The sequence below is a fragment of the Branchiostoma floridae genome, chromosome 10 (assembly GCF_000003815.2).
Source record: "Branchiostoma floridae strain S238N-H82 chromosome 10, Bfl_VNyyK, whole genome shotgun sequence".
NCBI lineage: Eukaryota > Metazoa > Chordata > Leptocardii > Amphioxiformes > Branchiostomatidae > Branchiostoma > Branchiostoma floridae.
Window position 1 is genome coordinate 9195982 of NC_049988.1, and position 25220 is coordinate 9221201.

The window sequence follows — 25220 nt, forward strand, 5'->3', positions numbered from 1 at the left end:
AGCACTTTCAGCACTCTAACCCCCCACCCCACTCTCAGCACCAATCTTACACCGCCTTCTCTCAACAGCCTTCACACATTCCTACTCATACCCACAATGCTCCTCACCAGTCCCAAAGTGCTCCTCTTCAGTCCCACAATGCTCCTCCCCAGTCCCACAATCCTCCCCGACCTTTCAACCCCCCTGCAAGGCCAGCTGGTTTCCAGCAGCGACCTTCACAGTTGAACCAGCCGAGACCACGCATGCAGTCCCCTCCCCCCAGGCAACCCTCCCCTCAGCAGTATCGTCATGGTAACCCACCTGGCAACCAGCAACGGTTGCCGATGCAGGCTCCTGCACCACGACCTCAGGTCACCCAGAAACCTGCCCAGCGCGAACAGCACTCTCCCCGAGCCTTTCCCCAGGGGGAGCAGCAGCCAATGGCGGCACGGCCTAACCTGAGGGAAATCCCACAAGTGGGAGAACTCCCTCCGCAGCAACCTGCAGCAATGAGGAAGAAGAAGGTACACCCCTATTTTTCACTCCTGTCTTTGATTCAGTTTTTGTAACATTTTTTTCCGGAAGACATTTTAGTTTAAAAAGAAATGAAGCTGAACTATATTTTTAATCTCTACTGAATCCCCACATGGGTGGCTTTGAGAAAAACTTTTCCCATGTCCGTGTTTATTGCATCGAAATTGCACACATCAGCATCGGTGAACATGTGCATTCATCCCTGAATTTTATCTGACACAAAATATTTGAAAAAGAGGCAATACATGAAGCAGTCAAATGGACTGCTCTTGACGTAGCAGTATAGCTGTAATGATAGGAGTTAGTGGATTCTTTCTCTAAGTAACCATCTCTGTGCACATGTAAAGATGAAGGTGCAGAAGAGGTTAGGTCCACCAGTTTCTCAGCAGCAGCCAGATCAGCCAACTGGAGAGGAAGATGAGGAGACTCGCAAATTACGAGCTAAGATAGCGGAGCAGAAGCGCCTCCGAGAAGAGATCCAGCGGCGAAAGGAACTTCGGCGACAGCAGCTGGCTGGGAGCAGAAAAGCCGTGGGTTTTTACCTCCATTTTCAGTCTGTTAGTTTGTATCACTGTGTGTTTGTTCCTGCTGGCCCCGGTCCAAGTTTGTACAAAGAGCTTTGTTATTCAGTTACCTGCCATCCTTACAAAGCTATTCACGGTTGATGAACTGAAGTCTTATTTTACCCTAGTGTTGAATGCCAGATCTATGTCTTATTCACATCACAGGAATTAATGAAAAGAGTTGCTGCCCAAAAAGCTGCTGCAAATCAGGAGGAAAACCAGGGCGGACAACCAGCCCAAGACTTTGGAGCACAGCCGCAGCAAACTCAGGAGTTTAACCCCGGTGTGATGAGAACGCAGCCTCCCCCGCCACAGAGAATCCCTGTCCAACAGCAGGCAGGACTCCCACACCAGCCACCGCACATGCAGCCCAGGATGAACACCCCCAGACAGAACCTACAGAAGGTACAAGGGTTCGCGAAACGTGTGCCGCAAGGACGACCTCGGATGCCGGGGCCACAGAGCGCGCTCCAGCCTGTACCCCAGGCTAAGACTTTCCAGCCCAGAGCTCAAAACATACCACAGAGGATGCAGCTTGGGCAGAATCGCACAGCCAATGGGCAGGTCAGCCCGATGAAGCCGCAAGAACAACAAGTGCAATCTGCTCCTGCCAGGCTGCATGTCAAACAGAGGCTAGGGCTGGGGAGGGGGAAGGCCAACATGCAAATGAGTGGTGGTCAACAGAACCAGCCAAATGCACAGAGAATGGTGACATTGGCAGGACAGCATCAGCCACCACAGGTAAGAAGCCTGCCTCCAATACTCCAAGTATCCTATTACACCACTTCTACCTTACATCCTGCAACTCTGTAATGTTCACATAACTGTAGATGCACACCAAAGCAAACAAGCCCACCTTCTGATTACAATGGTTATTACACAGATATATAGCTTTTAAAATGGTTGCAGACAGCATCCAGTCATGTCTGTAGAAACTGATAGTAATGAGACTTGACTAGGTATTCAGTTGCCATGCTTTTAAAGTTGTGCATTGTTTTTTGGTGTTTAGACAGTTATTGGGAGAGGACAGCCCATCCGAACAGTGACCAGTCAGCAGCCAGTACAGACGTTTGACGTGGGTGCTAATGGGGACCAGCCGCATGTCAAAATGCGAGTTGTGCAGGGTCCACAGGTCTGTGTGACAGTAGATGCAATGTGGTATTCTCACAGTCAATAATAACATGTATCTGTAGTACCTGTGTTGTCTGCCAGATGTCATGGTAGTACCCTGTAACACAGAATGGATCCCTTTAACAGTTGTACAGGGTCCACAGGTCTATGTGACAGAAAATGTAATGTTGCGATCTCACCGTCAAAGCTTTGAAAGTTACATGTATCTTTAGTACCTGTGTTGCCTGCTAGATGTCATGACAGCACCCTGTTACACAGATTGTATCTCTTTTACAGTATATTTCAGTTTCGTTGCACAGTTGCTGTTTTAGAAGACTTTTTCCTACACGTACACTTAACCACTGTAATGCTACTTCACTTTTATCCATGTGGTAGCCTATATCCATTGTTTAAAAAAACAGGACATTTAGGGATATTGAGTTGACAGATGGTGGTTTCAAATCGCAAAACACAACTTGTATTTTCAAAATAATGCAATTTGAAGCCACCGTCATAGACTCAATAACTCTTAACATCCTGTTTCTGAAAATAACAGGTAAAGGTTACTAGCGGATAAATGTGAGCTAGCATTACTTGAATTTGGGGGGAATGCCATTATGATAACATCATCGTCTTTGTTCAACAGCATTCACATATTGGAATTGTGACAGAAGGGATAATTCAATGTTTCATTTTTAGCCACAATTAGTGCTTCCTTTTGATAAAATAACAGCGAAGACAGTTTAAGACTGTATTCTAAAAAATTCATTCCTTTTATTTTCCAGCTCTGTATTTTTCAACATTCATTTCTTGTATTTTCGTGTTTTAACTTATTTCCAGGGAGGTGGCCTACAGCAGCAGCCCACTCAGATGGCCAGTTCCCCACAGGGACAGCCACGGAAAAGGATCGTCAAGCTGCCTAACAGACAGCAGTCGGAGGACAGCCAGATGGGACAGCAACAGCCACAGGGACAGCAGGGAAACAATCCTAAGGTATGGGACTCGGTGGAAGTTGTCTGTCAGATTTCAGGCTATTAATTCTTAATGTTGGCAGATACAATCAAGAAATTGTTATAGAATTTAGAAGTGCAATGTATTAAAGATTAGAATAACATAGTCTTACCCAAACAGAGCCATGTACACTTTTAAAAACCCTCACTTTCTCCCTCATTGGCAGACAAATAAATTATTAGAGCTATAAGTGTTGAAAAGAATCTATGAAATTGAAAAGAATAAAAGAAAGGTAAGAAAACTTTATCTCTCCAATTGAAGGGATAGACTTTATGTGACTGTCATATGGTGTGGGCAATAAAACAGGTGTTGTCTTGATTACAGTGCAATTGTTAGTGATCAAAACCACCAGGCCCCTTTCAATTTAATACTGTAGTTTCTGAAAAATATGCTTACTGGCAACTCTATGACAATGTGACTTTTTGGCTATTAACAAATTCTACTGACAGCCATCAGCATTCTGATGCTGGCTTTACTGACAGTGTCTTATGATTTTCCCCCAGCGTGTGGTTCTTGGAGCAGCAAGAGGCAGGGGACGGGGGCGCGGACGGGGAGGGGTGCAGACCAGGGCAGCAGCACAGCAGGTATCCCAGCAGCCTGCGGGGGGCATGATGTCATCACATGTGGTTGCCATTGACAACCTGTCCATGTCCACGTCTGAAGACCAGCTACGGAGTATGCTGTTGTCTGTTGGTCCTGTAGAGGTCAGTCCAGTGCTGTCACACTGTTGTTAGCCCATGTATTCTTCTAAAATGCTATTTAGGGCTTGGTATATGTTTTTTTCTTATACTTTAGCAATATTGCATGTTGTAGGAAATTCACTTCAATGTAGCAATCACCTCTGCTCTACTATCGCACTGATTATTAGTTATTTGACTTTGAACCTCATTTGCATATTTGGGACATATTCTCTTTTGCCAATTTGTCCCAAATATGCAAATAGAGAATTAGTGCTGTCCCTAGTGCTGAAATGAATATTTTGTCACAATCGATAAATGTATCCGCTTGTTGCATAATATCAAGCCTAAAATTGTTTTACCATGTCAAATATCAAGCTGACTATTGAAGTTTTTTTGCTGTTTTTATGTCCTTTTGAAATTCTTCCCATCAGGTAATAATTGTTGACATTTTCATGTAGAAAATGGACCTCCTTCGCACCCAGAAGAAGGCAATCGCCAAGTTTGCCCACCCTGAGCATGCTGCTGACTTCCAGAGGAAATTCCACAGGTAGGTTCAACTCATTTGTATTTCCTGTGAGATTTATAATTTGGATCTTCTGCTAGATATGGAAGGTTTGTCTGTGTAGTGTTTCTTCCTAATAAATTGTGAATCTAAACTGGTTAAACTTAGAACTATGACATCATCATGGAAGCTTATCTGTGTTGGTAGTACTGTAAATGCATTTAAGTTTGCAGGGATTTAATTTGTCGGTAGCGGGAAAATGGACTTTTCGCTGTGATTTTAATTTCGCGGTAGCACCATGCACTGTAGTCTCTTACTGTTATGGAAAAATGTTCGCGGCTGTTTTAAATTCGTGGTGAAGCGGCCGCCGCAAAAACCGCGAACATTAATCCACCGTGAACATTTCTGTATTTACAGTAATCATAATACAATGCTAAACTTTATTCTAACACAAGACAGAGATGATGAGCATTATAAACTTCCTGGCACATTTGACCAATCGCTGACATCATGTAATCACAAGATCATATGTTTGATAAGATCACATGTTCTCGTGAGTTTGCGTTCTGAAGTGAATGGTCATCAAGATCAATTCCGAAGAAGGCGACAGTGGTTGTTAAAAATCGGTCCGTGTATACCTTTGTGTTTAGCATTGTACTAGAACTACATGTATAACAGTTGGCTTTCACCATTCATCTTGATAGAGCAACTCAATGTATCATTTCTGTTTAACTGTCATTAAAAAATATGAGGTACATTTGTTAAATATTACATCTAATTCAATTCCTAATCCTGATTTTTGTGGTCCACAGACACATGGTGGATCTGTCTCACATCAACGTTTCTCTCATGCCTGAGTGAGCTAAGCTGTCTGTCTCAGAGCAAGCCTATCAACTGTTAGAAGAAGATTGACAACTGACAGCTGAGAAGCACCTGAAGAAAGCTGTCCTCTGCCTCCACAGAGACAGCAGCTGTCCTGTATGTAGCTGTCAGCTGTATTACTGTGGTAAGACCAGACTAATGTACATGATGTGATCTGGTCCACGGGCTACATTGTGCATACAGGTGTTGGAAAATTTACCTATTAGGTTGTGTAAAAGTGGCTGAAAAATAGACTGTGCTGCTATATTAAGTGTTACATGTAGTAGCTGTGTCTAAATGCTGGCTTCACAGCTGCCAAATGTAGACACTTCTGTATTCAGAGTAGTGTTACCAAATGCTGTCTAAAGACAGCAGAGCCTGTTTGCTGTCCAAATCAAGACATCAACATCAGAAGCGCCAAGCCTTGCTGTACAAGAGGATGCATCAATGCCAGAGCTGTGTAACAATGCTGTACAAAGTTGCTGCCCAAGTGTCCAGAGACTGAGGCCAACATCTTTGCTGTCCTGAGGTACTGTTCTGCAGAGGACGACCCACCAGAGCTGCTCTATTTTCTTTTGTGGAATGATGACCTTGACCATCTTGCTGTCCAGAATGAGCTGTTCAGTTCACAACTGTTTTGCTGTCCAAGAGTTGTTTGTCACAGAGCTTTGCCTCTGTAGGTTTCTAGCACAGACATGGGCCTAAACTGCTGTCCAATGAGCTGTGCAGCACTAGGCTGTCAGGATGGGTACAGCTTAGAGCTGTCAGATTGGACAGCAGATGGAACAGGATGGGAACAGACTTGAAAGAATTTTTTTCTACTTGGACTGGAGACTGCTGCTGTTGGGAGATGCTTCATAGCTATCTTAAAGTATTATTTTTAAAGGAAAGTCAAGTTTAAGTTGCAATATTTTCTGAGACAGAAATAATGTAGATTTTTTTATCAAAGGAAGTGATACTCGCAAAACTGATCAAGACATTTTTCAGGAAATTCGTAATCATGCCAACATCCATTTCTACGCGTAAAAAGACTGCCAAATATCAGATAAAATACAAGTATATGCTAGTGTCTGGCACTAACTCAACATTTATGTAAGGAGGCGAGAATGGCAATGGTAGTGTCTGTTTCACCAAAAAAAAAAGGCTTTTTTCCTCATTTTTTTAAACGTTTCTAAACGAGTCAACAACATTAGATCAGAGAATTAGAGAAGATTATCATGAACTTTTGTTTAAAAAAGTAAAGCAGGACAAATAGTGGTTACATAAAGTTGTAAATATTGAAAGTAATGATTGGTGTTATTAAAGTATTCATTGTTCAAGAAGAATAAATGTGTTGATATGTGTTGTAGTGGTAAACAAACTAATTTTTACTGAGTAGTTTAAGTAGTTCACAGTTACTTATTGTCTGACTTCAAGTTAATCATGCTGTTGGTTTGTTTTTCTGTTATTTTGTGAGCTGTAATGTACTTGCATGTTATTCATTTCATTGTTTTCATATGTGTGCATGTTCTAGAAATGTGAAAAATATGACTGTGTCAAGATATCATAACAGAGGAGCGGGAATATGCAATAGTCTTTGTGGTAAGTGAAAGGGACAATATGGTCTTTTTCAAAACCAGTGGTGCTGTTGTTGATAAAGAAGATCATTTGTGTGTCAAAAGTTAGTCTCTAAGGCATTTTATCAGGGATAAGCCATAGGTAGCTGAGCTACCCTACAACGGCAACTGTGGACTTTTTATCTAAAATTGGAACTGGTCAAAGAGAGCATCAAAGATGAGTTTGAATCTATGTTGCACCGTCATAGGGCACACCCAAAGTTGCAGAATGAAAATGTGGGACTTAGTGGTAAAGGACTATTTGTAATGTTGCATGCCTGGTCCATGGGTTATGTCTGGGTTTCCAGCAAGTGCTGTTGTCTTTAATGGGGTACATGTACCTGTGAAGGACTGGTGATGGTACTTAAACTTTTTTGTATGGGCAGTATCAAAGGTTCCTAAGCATCTCTCAGGAAGTCAATTTCCTTAGATTTCTGTAGAACTGTGTAGAACATTGTGAAGACTGAAGAAAATGCATGGAGACAAATACCAAGTTGGCATGGAGGAAAAATGTCTCTGAAGTTCACTTAATAGTTATTTTGGAACCATGTTCTTGCATCTGAGGTATAATGTAGTAGCCTTGGTCCAGTGCAGTGCTAGGGGAGCACATGGTTCAGATTAGGAGTTTGGGAAGTTTTGGTTGGTGACAGTAGGGGTTCCTTTGATATTTCATCATAGTTTGATCTTTGAGTGTGGCTCCGACATATGTTTGGAATCAGACTCATCATTCTTTGAGGATACCTTTTATCAAATACCGTGTAAGAGCCGTTAGGTGGTGATAAAATCTGCTCTTCGAATCTGCATCATGGATGTTTGAAAGTTGTTGGGCAATGCTGGTGATATTGATCAGAGTTTTTAATGTATATTTGTGCAGGTCATCATGACATGTAGTTGCATATTAATCAGCATCTCAAAAGAAAGGTTTAATTTTGTCTAGTAGCAGATCTTAAAAGTCAATTTGTCTCAGTACCAAGTGGTGAATTACTAGTGTCACATGGGAATCATAATGGTTGCATGCGTCAGTTAGGCCCAAAGAATTAACTGCAGACAACAAGAGAAGGAAGTGAGCATGTGTAGTTGTTACTACTTATGTTGGGACATTGTTGCAAAGTTACATATCTGTCATTGCTTCAAGTACTCCTGGATAGGTAGTCTTGTTGGAGTTACGTGGTCTGCTTCTGCTAGCATATACATTCACTTGGCCCAGTTCTACCCATTGTTCCATTGCACTGGGGTACCCTTCTTTGGTTACATTATACCACATGTATGGGAGAACAGGAATCCATCTTAGGAACTTGAGTCTAGATGTTAGCGGCCCTTTACTGTCTTCATCACAGTCAAAGCTTGGGTAACATGATTGTAGTGCAGAAAGTTCATATGCTGGTACAATGAGACAACATTTAGACTTACAATCCATCTGTCAGGACCACTTCACTGTTTCAGGTTATAATGACTGGTTATTTCTGTGTAATGAATAATGCTGATATCTTATGAACTTATTATCATTTTGGTTTTAATTGGGAATTTTTCTTCAGAAATTAGACAATGGTGTTACCAGTTGGGCTAAGATAAAGTCATTATGATGGTGGGGCAAACTTGAAATTAAGGCCACACCACATAAACCTCCCTCTCAGTGAATCAAGAGCAAGATAAACGTCAACAATTGGATACATTTGTTTGTTATTGTCTTGAAATCGCGGTAGAATGAGAAGGTAGAAAGTTCAGTTGGAGTGGCCTTAGTACATGTTCCTCACAGAAATGCTGGAGTTGTCCTGGCAAGATGAAGTCTTCCACTGTTCACCTCTTTTAAGTGTCCATGTATTGAGGTTGGGGGGTTGGTACACCTGCATTTCAATGCATTTCTGTCACCACTCCACTGACTACACTGATGAAGATGTGACTTAATCTGTAGAGACTGAAATTTCATCATACAGCACACAGTTAACCTTTAGAACACTGAAGCAGCCATTTGCTACCTATTCTCTATTGGTTTTGTGGTTATGCAGCAGGGGGAAAGTTAAGCGGGTATGTCACTTGACTGTGCGCTTGTTTGCACCAGTTTGTGCCCATGTTCAAAATACCTGGCACAATTTGGTGCAGTCTTGTGAGACACCTGCTTAAAATGTTCTTAGACTATCCTAATCTTTCAGTTTGACAGGGAATGAGTAAAATCTCCGAGATATTTATTTGAAGGAAAGTAGTTTCAAACATTTACTCACCCGGATACGTGTCACCTGGACACCACCATGGGAAATAAGTGCCTAAACATTTATCTGGAAAAAGTTATCTTCTGTTGTTCATTGGATACATTGAATACTGGTGGAACATGAAGGAAGTTTACATTGTTTGACCAAGAGAGTGAGCCTGATGGGATGACTTTTCATTGGACAGTACTCGACCAGTCAGCACTTTATGTACTAAATATTCCAATCAGATTCAAAACACATGGCTAGATTGGTGCAAGATTTCTGAAAGAACTAACAAGAAATGATAAAGGAACTTTCTTTCATACAAGACTTCCACTTCAAGACCAGCATTCTTCTAAGGCACTGCTTTAACATTATGGCTCTCATACTGTGATTCCTGGATTGTATAAAAGCTATAATGTTATTGTTGGTTGATGACATCTTTTGAAAAACCTTTGAAATAGATATTTTGTCTGATTTGTTGAGAATTCTATTTGATGCCTTTATGACTTGTTTGCTTTAACTAAATTTGACAGCCTTAGAATAATGTTGGTCCTTTCATTAAATTGTTGGTGTGACAGTCAAGTTGTTGAGGGGAGAAGAAGAACTTAAAGAAAATAACATTTCCATGGGGCACTTTGTCTGGAGATTGTCTGGAATGCAGGCCAGTTCCAGACATAAAATTAATGGTGAAGAGATGGGTGTTATTCTGAAGAAGATGGCATCACTATGGCATCCATGCAGACCAAGGATCAACAAGTTAAAAGAAACTTGATAAGAAACATGTAGGAATAGGGACATCTTATATATGCTATGTGTATCAAATGTGAAACATTTCATTCCAATTATAACATTGTTGATTCAAATGGTAGAGAAGTTTAAGATGAAGTTGGACCATGCAAAATATAAGCATCTTACTGTTGTATACTGTAATGATCTATTGGCAATGTTCTGACATGTGTTACAAGTGTGTCATTCTATTTAAGCCATGAATTCTAGACACGATTGACTTTACTGCTGTGCAATAAACTGTCAAAATGTTTGTTATACATGAATTTGATAAATACCTTTTGTACTTGTATTGCATTCAGATATGTGCATCAAGGTATGCAAATTGAGGAGTACAATCCATCTGAATATTGTTTATCATTGAAAGTATACTAGTAGAAAATGAAAAAATGATGTTCAGATTGAGTGGAAAGTTAATAGTGCACTATGTGCACACTGTGGACAACACCTGCCTCAAATTGTAGGCCAAAGTCTGATGTCACCAAGATGACTTCTTATAAAGTACTGAGTATCTCAGTCTGAATTGTGTCAATTTTAAATTATGCATGATAAACTTTTATTATTGTGTATGATATATATTATATATGCGTGACAATCATATGATTGCATTGAAGGTAGAAAGTATTTCCATGAAGAAATTAGTTGCAGTAGTGTTAGTTGTAGTAGTAGTCTTGATATTGAAAGTGTAACTGTGAAGTTTTATACATAACTACTAATATTAATGATCATTGTAGCATTCCTGGAGTGTAACAAACATAGCAAGTTTAACAATTACAATGGCTGATATTTTGTAATAGTTGTAGGATAGAAGCAAATACTTAAAACTGAAAAGACCAGCAGACCAGAAAGATAGTCTACAATAACACCACATTTCATATCTTTGCAGGGATACCCATGTCATGTCCGGTATATTTCAACAATTGTGCTGGTGAAAAAAGACCACAATTTGTTACAGACTGAGTACATTATTATTGTAACTATGGAATGTACAGTTGATATGTGCAGGAACAGGAAATCAGTGAAGCAGGTGAAATTATTGTAACCCTATTTTTTCAGTCTTTTTAAATTTATATACCATTCTGATGTTGGTATTGCAAAATCTATTTGACACATGTTAGTTTGCGTTGTAAAAAGACTAAATTTGTTTTGTTCATAATCATATGGTAGGGCATACAATGGAACTTGGATTCTCATTTTGGTTCGGATAAGGTCATTGCATCCCTGCTTCCTGAACACTTCCCTGTCTGCTACCCCACAATTTCTTTCAACAGGGCAGTAGTTACCTGAGGAGGAACTTGCCACCAGTTTCCAATTTTCCCCACCAAAGTCACACTGGCCGTAACTACTTACCTGCAGTTTGTTTCAATTGTAGGGGACAAGCATAATACAGTTGTACTGGCATTCTGTGGATGGAAATGTGATCCAAGCTTGATGTTCTTTGTGGAGCAGTAGCTGAGATACTAGTAATAGGATTGTATGCTAACAACATACTGACATTTTGTTGTTTCAGGCAGCTTCTAAAGCATTATAACTGGACAGTTATGATGCTGAAAAGTACAAGGTGTAGAAGTTACTAACTGGCATTTTTTTAAACTCTCTAGTTGCATCAAGTGTCAGGACGTTTCTACCAAACGGATTCTGGAGTAACAAATGTATTTCTGGTCTGCTGGTCTAAATGTTAATCTCAGCTGTGTCCTGTAGTACTAGTAGTGGTATTTGACATTTTGCTAATGTAGCAAATAGTATGTGGTATACATCTAAAGGTCTTACACTACTGTGCATAATCAGTGGCTTAGATTTAAAGAGGAAGAATTGTGAATAATATGTCAACTTCTATCTCACACTGTTTACAATTTGCATATCTAATAATACACTGTACTCGGATGCTGATATGTCCAGTTTTGGTTTTATTGCAAAGCTTTGTAATAAATGAACTTGTGAAATGTCCAGAGCTGTGTTGGTTTATTTTCTGGTATGATTTTTTACAACATCAAAGCCTCATCAGAAATTTCAGCCAAATTTGGTACTAAAATGGTTGAGGGGTGAGAAGAATTTAAATATTATGTGACCTGGATAGTAAGGCTCTTGATCAGTATGTACATTGTAAGGAAGAGCTCCACAAACTTTGAATAACACACCAGACACTTCATTGGGCAGAAAGCAACACATCTTGTTTATTCTTTGAAGCAAAGTAAGAGTACGCAAGAAATGTATCACAACAATCTTCATGCACACAGCAGAATGTAATGTAATTTCGAAAACCATCACGACATCAGTTGTAATGATAGAATCATGGAATTTACCACACCAGTAGTAATGATGGTAACTTGATACCATTGAACAGTTCACTAAAGCAATCTATGGCCAAAAATGAACTGAAACAGTAACACTTTGCTAACATATGGTAAACTATAATGGTAAACAATGTTAAATTTCTACCATCGTTGTAATTCTTGAACATTAGGTGCCGGGGTACTGCTGTTTAGCCACACTTTATGTTATAGACAGTATCGTAAGTAATAGATACCAACCAAAATCCTCTAACACACAAAGTGTATTTTACGGATGACATTTTTCACACACTGATTATGGTATGTTTGTTTAACACATCAATTCCTAAAATATCACTACAAACACCACCATCCTCATGGGCACTGTTGTTAAAGGCTGTCAGCTGTGATGTGGCCGTAATATTGCACAATAAGTAAGGCACTCTTGACCTTGACTTATAAAGGTGGGCACATTCCACTGTACAAACTATAACAACAGAACCTATAGGTATATAAAATGACATCAACTTCCAGTTGTATTGCACATAAGTAAAGCCTTCTTGGCCTTGACTTACATATCATCTTGTCTCTAACCAATCCCAATAGAATTTTCAAACATCTAGTAAGTAAAGCTCTATTGTCTCCTGACTAACATAAACTACAAATAGATACATCTATCTCATGAAAATCTACAGCGTCCTTCGAACTAACTTTATCTCGCTGAAATGCCAACAAACATTATTATGTTTTCAGTGATACTGGGCACACAGAACAAAGCTGTTACTTTAACAACTTAAAGTAAGGCCTTCTAGGCCCTGACTTTGGTCTCCTCATTACAAATGCATGGCTATAGCATATACTGGCTATAGCACATGGTAATGTAGTATCAAATTTGAATATTATTGCATAGAAAGTAAGGCCTTCTTAGCCCTGACAATCTTGATTACTTAAGAAGTATTTCTCAGATTGCTGTTACTGAAAGACATATAAGAAAGCTACAAGAAAAACATTCTTGCCATGACTATTGGAATCCCAACAATATAACAAGAAAGCTTGAAGTAAGGCCTTCTCAGCCCTGACTTTTTTGGTCTCTTCATGACAAATACATGGCTATAGCATATGCTGGCTATAGCATATGGTATATGTAGTAACAATATTCAGTGTCAGTTCAGTTCAGTGATCCATCAAGTGACAATATTATTGCATAGAAAGTAAGGCCTTCTAAGCCCTGACAATCTTGATTACTTAAAGAATATTTATCAGATTACAGTTACTTAAAGACATACACATGTGTAAGAAAGCTACAAAAAATTATTGGCCTTGCCTACTGGAATCCCTACAATTCCTATAACAAGAAAGCAACAATCTTACTGCACAAATAAACATACATACAGAAAATTGCACAAAAAGTAAAGCTTTCTAAGCTTTGACTTTCTTTGTTATTATACACACAGTCATAATAACTCAATGAACATTTTGAGGCCTTGAGTAAGCATTAACCAATGGTTGAACACAAAATCACATTGCTTGTTTTTCCAAGGTTGAGGCATTTAGTCACTGGCCAACAGGAATTTAATCAGTGGCATTAGGTAGGACCTACATGTACGTAATCAGTCTCCAACCAAGGCACATTACTCAGATCAAATGGAGAACGACTGTAGAATGTAGACCTAACAACTAGAAATGCTATGTCCTTACCAACAAATTTGTAAGACCACAAATTACAGGAATACATACTTATCTGTTTGATAGAGTTGACACTTTCAAGAAAATTTCTAAAGTAAATAATCTTACACATTACTAAAGCCAATAACACATGGCTGAGCAGTGTTTGACCAAGGAGCTTTTATCAAGCTCCTTGGTTTCACAGAGGTATTCTCTATCTTCTGGGTCTTTTAAAACAACGAGAAAGTTCACAGCTGGAGCACAAATAAGCACAGAAAGTAAGGCCATCTTAGCCCTGACTTCCACAGGAAGTGTAAATATTCCAGAGTTTTCTAAACTGCAGAAAGTTTTCGCTAATATCGAACACATCACAAAGACCAGCACACACAGTGTGAGTTAAAATACTGCAATAAGTAAGGCCTTCTTGGCCCTGACTTACAAAAATATTGCCATCTCTCTTGGATACACATAAATGTTTTCATTCACAATATAATCACCGCATATAAAAGTAAGGCCATCTTAGCCCTGACTCCTATAAAAACCCTGTATTGGGCAGCCAGCACTTAACCCAAATATAACTTGTTTCCTTAACAATAAGTAAAGCCTTCTCGGCCTTGACTTATAAAAATATAGATGTCTTCATAAAATAACTCTTGGAAATAATTCTGCATAGGAAGTAAGGCCATCTAGGCCCTGACTTACATCGAAGATATTGTGAGCACAACAATCAGTAATGAACAAGAAATATTTGGTCAGTTTGATATGATAAATGCACCTAAGGTAAAAACAGAACTATCTACACAGACAAAAAGGATTTTAACAAAAACTCAGCTCAGGACAGAGTAGCAAGTTCAACTGTTTCAGCTCTGATTCCTAACTATCTATTGCTTTTGACCTGGTACAAACTTTCAAATGCACTATCTGAGTAATACAACACCAACATCACAGAAGTATAATAAGTAAGGCCCTCTTAGCCCTGACTTATGAAAATATAACATCTTTCATATATGTACAGTAAAACAACATCTCTTCTTCACATCAGATATACTTTTCAAAAGTAGAGCCTTCTTAGCTCTGACTGATAAAAATATACAATTTTCATACCACAGACTGAACAGAACAAAAGGACTTGACACTTGCCATTTCCCTGATTTTTCCCTAAAATGTAGCAATGTTTACGGACACAGAAAGAAATGAAAGCAAAGTCACAACAGGGACAAAAATGTCAGTATGGTCAAAAAGACACCAGTACACAGACACAATAGTTCACACATTTAGAGGTAAGCAGCTATCCCTTAATATTCCTTACAATTTGAAGGCAGTGAAAACAGACAGTTTAGATATAGCAGCATAAGTAACATCTATTATCATAATACCGGTACGTTTACGACGATTTCTCTAGCCATACTGATTTGACAAATTGTCAATGCATCATTTTCTCCAGTTACATGTTGCTGTTATAGGTTACCCTTGCCACTTCTTCTGTGTAACTTTTCTGCCACTCTTGTCCTGCTAAAAGCATAATATTGTAATTGTAACACGCCGCGGAATTACACGGCGAACGGGCGCGTGGTTGGGAGGGGGTACAAAATACCGGTAGGAAGAAACACGGCACAATTAACTGCCGCTATGTACATTTATACATCCACTGATGTTCCTTCCTTTTCTGTCAGTAAATGCATAAAACATAAACCTGCATGAGCATACAAAATGTTATGAGAAAACGGACGTATACTGTCAAGAATTTTCATTTAACTTCTGTCCGTCACAACCGCTATGACGTAACACTTCACTGCTAGCGTAGATATAAAAATGGCGGGAAAATGGCTGCGTACGTTCAATTTTGCCCATTCAGTCGTAGATCCGGGCTATTATGCAACGGTTCTTCACACTTTTACATGAGTTGTAGGTCACCAACAGAAATTCAAGATTGTTGTTGAATCATGTTCGTCTTGTGCCGTGAGCATGTGTAATTATTATCTATATAAATTTGGCAATGAATGTGACAGTGTGTTCGTCCCACGACGAGCTGCCTACCCCGAAATTTAAAAAAAAGTATACTGAAAACTTTTGGCCTTGTTGTCTTCGAATGCATTGTTATCGATGCTTTGTAAATGGTGTATTGGACACCCAGATGTCTGAAGTGTGCACACCTCAGAAATAACTATTGTTGCATGTGTAGATCTCTTTAAGTTCCAGTATTTTTAATCTACCGGTATAAGTCTTACTACCGGTATTATGCCAATGCATGTTAAGGCCTTCTTGGCCCTGACTTATCTCTTATACAAGATTCTAGCAGCAGTTACAGAAGTGAAGTAACAATTCCCAAGAACATGCTGTCATACTATGTAGTTCGTCATCAAATTCAAGATTCAGTGATACCTACAAGACTGTAGAGTAATACAGCACTTCATGGGGGAGAGTAGACATACAGGGATCCCATCTCAAATCTGGCAGTGCTTAAAGCAATGAAGGATTTCCATTGGTCATTTTGGCTTTGTGATTTGCATGGAATCAGGAGTGATACAGCATGTCAAGCTGCTGCATTTTTCTGTGGCATCTTGTTTCATTTTGTTTACAACTGTGCATTTTATATAAGGTAAGCACTGATACCGGTAGTAGATGCGAGATACACAAACAGGCACCAGAACAGGGGCCCACTCTTTGGGTCCAGCTTGAATGATGATGCTGTAGAGGAGTGGCCATGGGCAGCAGTCTGCTGTTGGGAGGGGGGCGTTGTCGTCGTGTTTCCCTCGGTGGTGCGGAGTGTGAAGCTGGAATCATCAGACAGGCCATACACAGACACATACAAGGTTGTACGGGCGTCCTGGCTAGGAACTGACACTGGAGGGAGGAACAAGTCCTGAAAGGAAGAAAGAAGTAAGGGTAAGAGTAATGATCCTCTTTCCAAAACACATGGCTTTCTTAACATATTCTATATAGGGATTTTATTTGAGTAAAAATGGACATTTCGAACCTTCAGCCAAAGAACCTACTGGTATATTCTCTAACAAGTGCTTTTAAAAAAAGCTGGCGTTTCGTCTACGTTTATGAGTGTGAACTGTCTTTTTCTTGAAGTAAAATCTGTTAGAAAAAGTCACTCAAGGGCTGTTGCGTCTATAAGAAAAATTGTTATTTTGGAAAGGAGTACTGTTTAATAGCTGGTCTTGGCTTACAACTTTATTTTAAATGTACAATAAGTTCATTATAAAATCTATCAATATACTCAGGTACTTATGTACACTTGAAAAAGCACCATCAGCACTGTGACAAGATTCTATCTAAATTGACTACCAAATGTCAAACAAATATCCAAACCAATTAACAGCTACCTCATCTCTATTATACTGGTTTCCGCATTTACAACATTTCTTCCTTGTTTTCCTGGATAATTTTGATAATATTCATGAAAATTTCCATACTTTTGTGTCGAGCGGTGTGACTTTCCACATCCGTGTTGTCTGAAAACTTCTGAATGAAGTCGATACTGAACAATGAAGCATTTGCTACTGTAAGAAAGGATCGCTGTTTTTGATGGAGTTTCATGCAAACAACATCAAGAGCCTCTGTTTACATCATGAATAGTAGTTTAGTGGCGAGTGTTTTGTGAGAATCATCTTACCGCGCATAGGAGCCGCTGTACGGTATTTTCCATTACCATGAACAGAAAAATTCGAATGCTGGGTTTGGAATCTATGAAATCCTGTTCATAAGACAAAGGCCTTGCATACATGAAATGAATACTAAAATAAAATAAAAAATGATACATAAAAATATAATATCAATAAATAAATAGAATATTTATATATTATCTTCAATATTTAAAAAGAAAAAATCCACTCTCGGTTTCGAACCAGGGACTTTCGGATCCGAAGGCGTATGACTTTACCGATTGAACTAAGTTGTTACGTGTATTGTATATGAGTGTAGTCGATACTGAACATTTGCTACTGTAAGAAAGGATCGCTGTTTTTGATGGAGTTTCATGCAAACAACATCAAGAGCCTCTGTTTACATCATGAATACTAGTTTAGTGGCGAGTGTTTTGCGAGAATCATCTTACCGCGCATAGGAGCCGCTGCACGGTATTTCCATTACCATGAACAGAAAAATTCGAATGCCGGGTTTGGAATCTATGAAGTCCTGTTCATAAGACAAAGGCCTTGCATATATAAAATGAATACTAGAATAAATAAAAAATGATATATACAAGTATAATATCAATAAATAAATAGAATATTTATATATTATCTTCAATATTTAAAAAGAAAAAAATCCACTTTTTCCACTTCAATATTTAAAAAGAAAAAAATCCACTCTCGGTTTCGAACCAGGGACTTTCGGATCTGAAGGAGTATGACTTTACCGATTGAGCTAAGTTGTCACGTGTCTTACATCTGAATGTACATTATGCTTTAACCTCACTACATAGTATTATTTATGTCGATTTTCGGTCGCTTTCTTGATAAAATCATTTTTTTTCTTGTGCAATCTTGTGGAATAGATGTTATATGGCCATTTTCCAGGATATTGAAGTCCGAAACCACAATGCAATGGTATTTCCGAACATACAGTTGTAGCAGTTGCATGCGGTCGTGTTGAACGAGGGTCTGCATGCTCTTTTACGTAAGGCGTAGGCAGCCAATTTTATTTCCCGTAATTCGTAGGGAAAACCATCTTATCTACGTAATTCGTAGCGAGGCGACCAAATTTAGCGTAATTGCCTTCCTTGATTTAGCGTAATACGTAGGGGGTTCTTTTAAATTCAGCGTAAATCGTTGTCGGAACTCCCCATGCAGACCCTCGTTGAACCAAAACCAAGCACCATCGAAGCACCCACTGAAGGTAAAACCCAATACATTGCGTTTCGTCGCCAGAGGGCGACGAAACGCAAAAAATTGAGTATAATAGTTTCTTACCCCTGATGTCAGTGTAAAGTTATAGATTGCTTCGTTTGGAGTTGTCACCACAGATGAACCGTACATGGCCACCTGACCTCTGTTCAAGGTCAGTTTGAAGGTCATCCCCACATCAGGGACAATGAAGGACAAATGTCGGACAGCATCCCTGTCAAGGTCGGCACTAACAGGACTTCCAACTGGAACAGCAGCCACAGCTGACAAAACAGAAAAACTCTATCAAATTCTAGATCCCTTCAAGTATACCTCCTACAGAAACAGTATCTACACTATGCTTTCTTGAGACCTTTACCAAAATCAAAAGACATTAAAAATACTTTCATATACATCATCGTACCCCTACACAGAGATTCCTCCATGTCAGTCAGAATCTTCTCAAGGTCACGGAACCATCCGACCCTGTAAACCTTCCCAGCATGCCCTGCCATGGTCTCCAGCTCCTGCTGATCCACGTTGTTCGTCACGCCGACAGGAAACACCGTGATGCCGGCCTCCTGCGCTCGCTGCGACCACACCGTCACGTCATGGTAGTCTCCAGACTCCCCATCCGTCAGTAGTATACTCACCTATAAGCAAGAATATAAGATTAATTCATTTTGGTAATGCTGTTTTCTCTTTTGTTCTGCAATCCTTCAAGTGGCATGATGTTGATTTTCTAACCGCATAAATCCTCAAAAGTAACAATTGCTTGTTGGGGATTGATACAGAAAGTATATTAAAACAATGTAACACTTTTTCTAATATATGACGATACTTTTAACTTCGCAACAAAATTGGAACTCAAAGCTATACATCACGAGTCATAAAGTTTTTAGAAAATTGCTTTAAATTTGTAATAATGCAGAACAAAGTAAAAAGCTTTAAAATTTATGACAACAAAACAAGTGCACATCACAAAGAAAATTCCATTGGAAACATGCTATGTTTATAGAACAAGCTTACCTTTGGGACACCCTTGCGGACCTCCCGTGCTCCATTCTCTACAGCAAAGCTGTGTGTTGTGATGTACTGTAGGGCCTCCCCCGTGTGTGTGAACAAACCTTCATCATACTCTATCTCCTCCACTGCCTGGATAAGGGGGGCTGCACTTAGGTGATCCTTCAGTTCAAGCTCAAGATTGACTGAAAAACTATAAGTAAATGTATATTCTGGTCAAAAAATTTTGTAGAATATAGTATACTGTAAATGCAGAAACCTTCACGGTGGTTTAATGTTCGCGGTTTTCGCGGTGGCCGCTTCACCGCGAAATTAAAACCACCTCAAACATTTTTCAATGGCAGTAAGAGACTACAGTGCATGGTGATACCGCGAACTTAAAACCACCGCGAAAAGTCCTTTTTCCCGCTACCGTGTAATTAAATCCTCGCAAAGTTAAATGCATTTACAGTATTTCATGATGTGGTAGTAATTCAAAGTTGATATTCCCTTCTGTGACTTCTATTGACTTGTCTCAGGATCACTAAAAATGACTGATACAAAATGGCAACTTTCTTGTTCAACTTGCTACTTTTGAGGTTAAACTGACCTGTACTGTACGACTCCCACCCTAGTTAGGTCTGGTCCAATGGTGAAAGACTGTATGATGGTGTTGATAAAGTCCTTGGACAGTTGGAAGTTGTTATCTCCGACGCTTGCTGAACCATCCAGCGCAAAAACTAGGTCCAGGCTGGTTGCTTGGCAACCTGCAGCAAAACAAAAGAAACAGAAACTAGATAAACAAAAGAAACCAGTTTGACAACATATTTCTGAAATCTTATACATAAATGAAATTTGCAACATCTGTGTCAACATTGCAGATTATTATCCTGTATATATGGTACAAGGCAAAAAAGCCAATACCCCTGTAAGTGTTTTGAGTCTCAATAAAAATGAGCCATGTTATCTTCCATGGAAACTTATCTCCTAGGAGACCTAGGCTGTAGCTTGGACAGATGTGGAAGTTCCCAGCTGCAGGGCAGGACCCATCCCTCTATCCTGGGACAGAAATTTGCTTGTTGGAACAGACAGAAATTTGCTTGTTGGACAATGGACAGACATTAAAATTTCACTCCATCCATCCGAAAATCTGAACTTCATGACATGAAACTGTTGAAAATGTATTTTAGTATGTTTAACATGACAGATTTAAAGAAGAAAATTTACAACATGGGCTCCTAAATGATGAGCAGGATGTAAAAACATTAAAGCTGGAGACAGCCCATAGTCTCTGGCAGGAGTTTTCATTGCAAACAAGTTCCCTCTGAAGTTTGAGAGCAGCCAGCAATGTATATTTTTGAGTACTGGGGCATTTTTGTTACTTACTAGTATTTCTTCCTATAGCTATGTGACATCAACCTTTCACATTCCATTGACCTACTCTAGTATAGTAGTATGTCCTTGACAGTAAATAGGTGTGTTACTGGCAAACATTGAGGAAAGGACTTCAGAGGATCAAACATTCCTGACAAATATTAGGGAACTAAATATACATGTGCACATTTACACATTCTTGTTGATCTACAGTGAGATGGGAAATATGATAAGTTAAAACCTTGAATGAAAATTACCCAATCATTAATTGAGTTGGATTTAACTCATGTATCAACCTGTATTCTTTGCTATAATTAAATATAATTATGTAAAATTAATCCCAAGATTTTCCCTGCTATAGGGTCATAAAAGTATTACGTACAAATAACAGAGCATGTCACCATAAATTGTTAGAAATTATACAATGTGGAAGAACATTGAAAAATTATAAGTGAAGAGAAAATCAAAGTTGAGCTCCAGACAAAATGTGTAGATCAGATCCTTGTACTTGTAATGTATCTAGCAAATGTGGATGTCTGGTTGGTATAGTCGTAGTGCTCAAAAGGGATGTGATCAGGGACTACAGTTTGGACTCCAGCTGGTAAAAATGGTACTTACAACTAAGTAACATGTTTTTGAACTGTTTGGCAATACGCCAAACCTCTAGTCTGTAAACAAAAGTTACGTGCTGCAGGACATGTCGGTATGATACCAGTCTTCACAGAGCCACCGCTAATGTTAGAAATAGCTGGAGACCAACCCCTAGACCTTAACATTCAACTTCACCAAGTTTATCTGGCCCTCCTCAGGCGGAAAATATGGAAATCAAACACCAAGGTTAGAAATAGCTGTCGATCAGCTCAAATTCAAACCATTGATCAACATTGAACTCCACACATGTCTGGCTCTTGCAAGCCTGGAATAGTGATGAATTCTAAGGCAGAAATAGCTGTCCATCAGACAGTATGCCTCAACATTGGACTAGGTCACAAAAGGGTCAAAAAGGATAGAAATGCTCAAAATAGCTGTCCATCAGTCATCAGACCTCGACATTACACTGCAATCTAGAATCTAATGATGGAAATCTGTTTTGACAGTCCCTTTCCATGAATCTTCTGTTAGACCCTATTCATACCAAGATCCGCAAATCTTGAAAAAATTCACCTACATTTGTAAGCATGTTTTTTTTATCTGCTGAATCCACCTTAGGAGATTAATTGGTACTAAAACCCATAAGAGCTGGATATGGACTGTTCAAACGAGCATTTGTGCACCAGTACTAGTTCTGTGCCTAACGGAATCCTTGTAGCAAGCCTCATTATTACGTTGGGCGGTCCAGGGGTTGTCTGAACAGGAATTTAGTCTACTCATATAAAAATAATCTACTCATAAATTCATCTTCCACTACCTAAAAAGAAGAAGTCAAACCCAACAAAACTAGCAGCATGTACACTTTAGTAGCACATCAACATGGAATCTAGTTCTTAGCATCAGTGTACTTTTCTTTACCATACATGTTGTTTGTATTTGCTATTAGCCCTTGGGCATGAACTTGCAATAAACATTATTATCATTATCATAAAGACCAATGCTGACCTGCTACTTCTTCCACTGCAGTGACATAGTCATTTGGACTCTTGTCCAGCGCGCTGTTACAGTAGTTCTTCCAGAAGGCGGCCTGTGCGGGGATACTGGGCGGGATCTCGTGAGGAACAGTCAGAATTTTCATACCTGCCACAAGGGACGAGTACAGCGGCTTCCTGCAGATAGGATTAATGACAATTATTAGTGTATTTACAAGTTGTCGTGGAAGCAAAATTCATAATTGCAGAAAAACATACCTCATTTAGTCTTAAGTGGATGCATTGTTTACAGTGTCCAATACACACATAGCTAATAAAATCAGTCAAATTCCTACAGTAAATTGATATGGTCCCACTAACTAATCTTTAACATAACAAAAGTTGTGAATGTAACTTTATTTTTAGATGGCAAAAAAAGGACATGTATTTTCATGGCTATCTATACCAGTAAACAACATAACTAGAATGTACTTGTCCAGTGGGCCTTAGATTTAGTTTGCTCATGATCCAAAAGGATATTTTAACTTTCATACATTGTGTATTTTAATATTCAGCTTTCATGTTTTTCTGACTGTTCCCTAGACCACAACATTAACTGAAATGTAAGTCACAAAGATAGAACACATTAAAATCCACTGCATTTAGTAGTGCCAATTGTTAAGTAACTGTAGGTATTGGACTGTAGAAACTTTCTGTATGAAAGCTTTTTCCTGACTTCTTGATTCAGGTCACTTGGCATTTGGGTACCTTGGAGGGGCACTCGGAATTTTCCAATCAAAGGAAAAAGCAGTCATGCTAACGCTGTTCTTTAAGAAACCTGAGTAGGCAAAACCTGACCTGAATATATGCTATCCAGCTACAATTCAGAAGCAAGCCTTGTTACCTCAGGTCTTTCCAGCGTATGGAAACCTTGTGAATACCAAACTGTGCCCTGATGCTGTCCCATATAGGCAGGAGTTGGGGGTAGGTCCTGGTATCCAAGGTGTCTCGAAAATCACTATAGTCAACCTGCAACAAAAAACACACAACTGTTAACAGCAACAACACTGATCCTTGGATAACAGATAAATATTCCCCTACCATTAGGCCACCAAAGCATAAATGAAGACAATTCATTCCAGCAGAATTGACCAAGAGTAAATAATCTTGAGAAAATACCAATTACCAGACAGATGACTTGCGAACGTAAGTAGTTTCATCAGGATGGTTGATCAATTGAATTAAACACAGTTTTCTTATATACACAGTGTATATCACTACCTTACTTTTCTGCTATACAAATGTTCCAACAGTCTTCTCTGCTGTCGTAAAACTACAAAACTACGTTAAGGTGACTTGCAAGTTTGAGTCTAATGGAGCATGACATTTTCAAGCATGAGTCCCAGCATTGTTTAGTTTTTAACCACTCCTACTGTTGGTTGTTGGGGAGCGACCATTGAAGTGAAATCAACATTTAGCACGCCAAGATTTAGGTCTGGTATTTTCAGTTCAATATTAGACAGGTAAACACATCACCAAGTAACTGGTGAAAGGGTGAAATTTCTATGGTAAATACCGTTAACTGATTTCAGAAGTACTGTGTGTAAAAAGATTTTCATACTGCGAAATAGATAGCACTAACAGCCAAAGGCACAATCATTCAGTAACTATATGCTAGGCGCATTTCAGTCAAATAAAATAGAGTTACCATCTTACCACAAATCTTATCTTATCTTAATCCCTAGATCTACCGTACTATTAATAGGCTTAATTTCCCAGAGGAATATAGGAAAACAGTTTGGCTTCTTCATAAAAGTAGTGCGTGTAATTAAAATGATAGTCTTTTGAATCAACAGGTATCTACAGCTTTTAGTAAAGAATAATGAACACAAAATCATTGATATCTAGGATAGATAATTATTATTGATTTTGAATGTTGTTGATCAAATCAAATTGTGTTCTGACCTGCCAAATCCCCCCATGGTACTCGGGGCTGTACGTCCTGTCCTCCCGCCCGTCCTCGGTGGCTGCCCGGGCCATCCTCCGTAACATCGGGAACAGCAGCCGGTGGGACTCAAACACTTTGGAGTCGTGAATCTTCGCCATGCAGGCCATCACCACAGCAGTACCCCGTGCTTCTTCCTGTAGGGTTAGATCTACCGGGCGTCCCGGGACAACCCCTCGGTGGAGGGTGCCGGTCGGCCCGACCACAGCCGCGGCGACGATCCCCTTGTAACACAGCGCGAACAGGGAGACAAGCATGAGGATCCACGGGAAAGGGCACATCTTGGCAGCAGTGTGGAAACCTTCTGGGCTGTTTGTACAGTCATGGGAGTTTTAACGTTTAACTGGGCCGGTGAAGTGGCGAGAGGAGACGACAGCATGTATAATAGCACACACACGAGGATCGGACGTTCTCGCTGTGACCCTTTGCCCTTCCGACTACTTCCGAACCGGTTCGAGCACTATCAGATCCTATCACGCGGCCGATCTTTTACGGAAACAAAGGAAAGGGCTTTACGAAGTAAAAACCAATAGCCTGGCTACGTGACGGCCTACCTTGCAGCGATGGAGAGGAATGTGACACAGTGCCAAGGCAAAATATGCAACTCTTTCGGCGTGCCGCTTTCTTTCCTTGACCTTAGCTTTCCCAGAATCGCTTGCGTGAAAGTGTTTTCTTCAAGCAGATGTGCGGTTGACGTTTG

General features: G+C 39.6%; 2 protein-coding genes across 2 annotated transcripts; one reads left to right on the forward strand and one right to left on the reverse strand.

Annotated features, from left to right (window-relative positions):
- Nucleotides 1-131: 131 nt before the first annotated feature.
- LOC118424031 (RNA-binding protein 33-like) lies at nucleotides 132-11759 on the forward strand (the record flags this gene model as incomplete). The annotated part of the gene is given in 8 exon segments (XM_035832462.1): nucleotides 132-503; nucleotides 861-1043; nucleotides 1242-1817; nucleotides 2086-2208; nucleotides 3027-3179; nucleotides 3701-3901; nucleotides 4336-4424; nucleotides 5192-11759. Coding segments are annotated over 8 exon segments (1746 nt in total), but the record flags the coding sequence as incomplete, so codon positions are not given.
- Nucleotides 11760-16003: 4244 nt separating this feature from the next.
- LOC118424039 (collagen alpha-1(XII) chain-like) lies at nucleotides 16004-25144 on the reverse strand. Its single transcript, XM_035832484.1, has 8 exons — nucleotides 24481-25144; nucleotides 23420-23544; nucleotides 22550-22713; nucleotides 20190-20346; nucleotides 19607-19793; nucleotides 19002-19230; nucleotides 18665-18861; nucleotides 16004-16608 (listed from the first exon to the last, which is right to left on the reverse strand). The coding sequence occupies exons 1-8, from the start codon at nucleotides 24799-24801 to the stop codon at nucleotides 16336-16338; spliced, it is 1653 nt and encodes a 550-aa protein (XP_035688377.1). The 5' UTR covers nucleotides 24802-25144; the 3' UTR covers nucleotides 16004-16335.
- Nucleotides 25145-25220: the final 76 nt, after the last annotated feature.

Excerpts from the sequence above, each read along its gene's own strand:
- LOC118424039 (XM_035832484.1), bottom strand. The coding sequence starts at position 24,801 with ATGTGCCCTTTCCCGTGGATCCTCATGCTTGTCTCCCTGTTCGCGCTG. Across the intron at positions 18,862-19,001 it reads GGAGGAATCTCTGTGTAGGG|CTGTGGCTGCTGTTCCAGTT; the intron begins GTACGATGATGT and ends CTGTTTTGTCAG. Across the intron at positions 16,609-18,664 it reads ACTTTACACTGACATCAGGG|GACTTGTTCCTCCCTCCAGT; the intron begins GTAAGAAACTAT and ends TCTTCCTTTCAG.